We start from the raw sequence: 4,092 nt of genomic DNA, 5'->3' as shown, positions 1-4,092 counted from the left end.
TGCTCCTCGTCCAGTGCATCTATGGAAGACATGTTTGTGAAGGGCAACCCCTCATTCAACAGAGTTCGCGGATATAATTAGCCGGAGTGCTCCTTGTTAAACCGTTTGCCCTTGCCTTTTATGTGCCGTCCACGTCTCTGAAGAGGTATAAACCGCCACTGAGGCTGCTTTTTAATGATATTATGTAACTTTGGTGATCAATTTGGTGATTATACTTTGGTGGCGGGTTTCATTGAAAACTCTGATTTATTTGACCCTATATCGCAAAAGAACAGCTGCGAGGGATGGCGAGGGTTTTGTCACCAAGCAGATGATATCTAAACCAATATGGCAAAGTAGAGGGGACATTCTTTTATTCCTGAAACATACCACATGGCAAACAGGAAGTCATAAAGATCGCAATTGAATTAATGTGATTAAGTTGTAGGAAACCTGATGAAGAAAAAAAACACGGTTGTGAAAATGGACCCGTCTTTGTAAAGAAGCTGTAACAGACGGGTTTTGATAAACTCCTTCTGTGTTTAGAACTGAGAACCCCCCTTTCTTTCCCCTTTGACTGAGGTCGAATACTATTACAGTAATATAGAATTATAAATAATATACTAAATTGGAATCAAATATAATTGAAATATAATTGGAATCAAATGTAATTGAATAGAATGTTAAAGAATTGAAATAGATTAGAATAGGATTGAAAGAACAGAATAGAACCAAAGCCAAGCAGTCTCTCAAATATCGGTAGGAACAGTGTAATTTCGATTCAGTATAAAGTTGATTATGCTTATCATACAACAACACACACAGCCAGAAATATGAATAATAATCTCTGTTCATACCGTCATACAAAGGTCTCTTCCCTGTAAATCCCTTGTATGTGTTCATGCTGAATTATCATTATCTCCTGTTTACATGTATTAAATATATGGTAATCATTGACCTTTCTTTTATTATGACGGTTCTATGGAAAAACATTGGCTGTACATTATCTATCTAAATACCACGGCAATGTATAGGCTACCCACTGCGCATTATTAAAACTCATAACGCACTGATGCCCTTTAACACAGATTTGAGAACATTTGGACCATAGCCTACACACTGTACATTCAATCTATACGTTTCTTTATTGATCCATATGCCTTTGTTGCGGGTTTAAATTCCATCACTGACGTTCATTCTCTCAACAGAACTGAGATGTTGGGGGGTCTATCGGGTGGGTGGTGGTGGTGGTGGGTGGGACCGTGAGCGGATGCTGCAGCTATAAGTCCCCCCTACATTTTGTACTCCACCCATAACCCTCAAAAAGTATTGGTGACGTATGCGCACAAGCACCTAGCAGAATGTGCGCGTCCGCGGGAGGGCCCGGTAGAAAATGGCGAGTCTGTGCAAAAGGCAGCAATGCACGATCGAGAGGCGCGGCTTTCGGCAGGAACTTGACTCGTGGCGACACAAACTCATTCACTGTGTAGGTAAGCTCGTTTCGCCTTGCATGGAGGTTCGGCTGGAGAGCCAGGGTGCGCGTGGTTTGGGGAGAAAACACTTAAATGGCTTGGCTGTTGTGTCCTGGGGAAAAACTGACGCTGCTGCTGAGGTCCGCAAGCCAAGGGTGCTGAGCGGAGCGAGCTGTCATTTTTTTGTTGCCTCGCGTCTCAACACCGACCGCCTCCCCCGGATCTGCCCAAATATATAGTTAAAGTTTTTTAAAGCTTTGGATCTTATTGCCATGTGTTTCAGCGATATGGACGTTATGTTGTTATTAAATGTGGATGTGATAAATGTGTTTTTCTCGGGTATTAGTGATTTGAAAGTGAGGAAACTATTTTTGTCATTTTTTGTGCTGTTTATTTATTGTAAAGCAGGGCGTGTCACGTGTCCAGATGGAATTGTAGCTCGGCAAATGAGAAAGGGTTTTCTGTGCCTGTGTGCGCGCTGCTCATTTTATTGTAGGCCTACTATAATATTGTTGGGGGAGGGCAGTGCGCGTTCCACCTTCAGAATTGAAACCGGGATTGGTGTTGCGCGTTACCTTGTTGCCCTGGACGTCGGCACCAGGGAACGCGCATTGCTGCATTGGGGAAATGTCACAGAAAATAATTTTAGTATTTTAGGGAAGGTGGGGGATGACAAAGAAAATGACACTGCGTTTCATGTCGCTGGCCACGGTTGAAAACATGGACTGTTCGTTCTTGTTGTTGTAGTACTTGTTGAAATCATTCGTTACAATGTAACTGATGCTGTACAACTCTGCAGTTTAGATTTTGTTTTGTAGCAGTTTACAGCAAACGATTGTTTAGGGAAAATGTTTTTTCTCATTTAGGTATAGCTTGTTGTTGTAATGTAAACCGATGCAGTGGACATTCCGTTGTTTTGGAAAGCTGCGTTATCCCACTCAATGAAATGTATTCTATTGTAATCTTTGTTAATCGGTCCAACGTTTCTTCAATAGACTAACATTAATTGGCAACAGCATAATGACAGTATTTTAATAACAATATGGATATTTTGGATTTCCCCTCCCCCAATATTCTCTCGTTTCATTAGCTTTGTTTTATCGGGTTAAATCGGTAGATCCGGTGTCATTGGGAGATTATGATCAACTTCGTTCTGATCTTTAAAACTACAGGTTTCCTATTTTTCAAACCCCAGTTTGTAATCTCCCTTTTATCAGTAGAATATATCTATATATCTATCCCTCTGCAACACTCCTGCCCTTGGCAGTATACTGTATCAGGTGTTAGGCTACAGACATACCTACAGCTTGATCTTGTTCTGTGTGAAAATCTTCCTGGCCCCTGCCCTGCTGCCTGGCTAACCGGACTGACCCGCGCTACCCGCGCTAACCGGACTGACCCGACTGACCGGCGCTAACCGGACTGACCCGCGCTAACCGGACTGACCCGCGCCTTGACGACGGTTTCATCTCAATTTAGGATCTTTTTTTCCAAAATAATAATTGAACCAGTAGGTACCATCGAAAGACACATCTAGACACATTTTCTCTTGCCGGGCTCACTTGAGAAACAAGAACAAACGTTTATTTTCAACTTCAGAGTAGGCCTAAGTGTTTTATTATCTCCTCTCCAAATAATAGTTGAACATTTCACTGTGGACATTTAACCATGTCTGCTTCTGTCACAACAGACATGTTCTTCAGGGATGTCAGGCAGCGTATCTATTGAGGCTTTCTATCGTGTTGTTGCATGTCAATAAACTCATTGGACTGTTTTTAGGAGGTTGGATTGGGTGTAGGGATCTTTATCCCACATAGCCCTGTATGTAATGTAGGTTTCATGCAGTATGTTCAATATCAGCCTCCCACCACGTTTCCATGGTGAATCTAACTGTATGCATATTCGCCTTAGGGCTTATTGATGTCAGTGAACAGCATAGGCCTTCTGTATCCTAGAGCACAAAGGTTGATGTTATTAACTGCTGTGTCTTTTTTCTGGCCCACTGTAATTGATTTGTGCACATGTGTAATAGTGTCTATATAACCGCTTGGCTGAGAAAGGGAGAGACTTGGAGACTTAAAGACTTCATAGATAATGGGGATTTTTCTACAGTTGGTCAGAGGAATACGTTTAGTCTCTAACACTTTAAAATCCATCTCTGTCTCTCTCTCTCTTTCCCATTCCATCCCTCAGTGTTTCTCTCCCTCTATCCCTCTCTCTAGTTTCCAGATATCTGGTCATTCAGTATCACAGATGGGTTCCCCAGAGATTTGCCTCCTACTTTCTCATCTAGTTAATTCTCTCGTGGGGGTTTTGAAAAACATGTGTTGTCATTTATCAGGTGTACCTTCGCCCCGCAGTCTGCCTCCACTAACCCGAGCGCACACACACACACACACACACACACACACACACACACACACATACATTCAGGGTTAAGTTGAGAACAGACTGTACAGAGTTTAGATGTAGGGATTTAAAGGACTATAGACACACACACACACACACACACAGACTGCTGAGATTGATAAGCACAATGTGTGTGTGGGCAGTTGTGTGTCTGAGGTGCCACTAGCTAGAACCTGCCCTTTGACTGCACTGACTAGTAATCCCCTGTCCTTTCTGCAGAGACACTGAGCCT

The 4,092-nt window shown here is 42.5% G+C and overlaps 1 protein-coding gene across 1 annotated transcript in view; it reads left to right on the top strand.

The window, feature by feature from the left end:
* Window positions 1-1,340: 1,340 nt before the first annotated feature.
* Window positions 1,341-4,092, top strand: part of LOC118938183 (ligand-dependent corepressor-like) — an 80,541-nt gene continuing 77,789 nt past the window's right edge. The window contains exon 1 of the mRNA XM_036940094.1: window positions 1,341-1,469. Within this exon, the coding sequence (XP_036795989.1) occupies window positions 1,373-1,469 (97 nt within the window). The 5' untranslated portion in view covers window positions 1,341-1,372. The remainder of the gene's footprint in view (window positions 1,470-4,092) is intronic.

The sequence above is a fragment of the Oncorhynchus mykiss genome, chromosome 13 (genome assembly GCF_013265735.2).
Source record: "Oncorhynchus mykiss isolate Arlee chromosome 13, USDA_OmykA_1.1, whole genome shotgun sequence".
Classification (NCBI taxonomy): Eukaryota; Metazoa; Chordata; class Actinopteri; order Salmoniformes; family Salmonidae; genus Oncorhynchus; species Oncorhynchus mykiss.
This window is presented reverse-complemented; position numbering and strand designations above follow the sequence as displayed.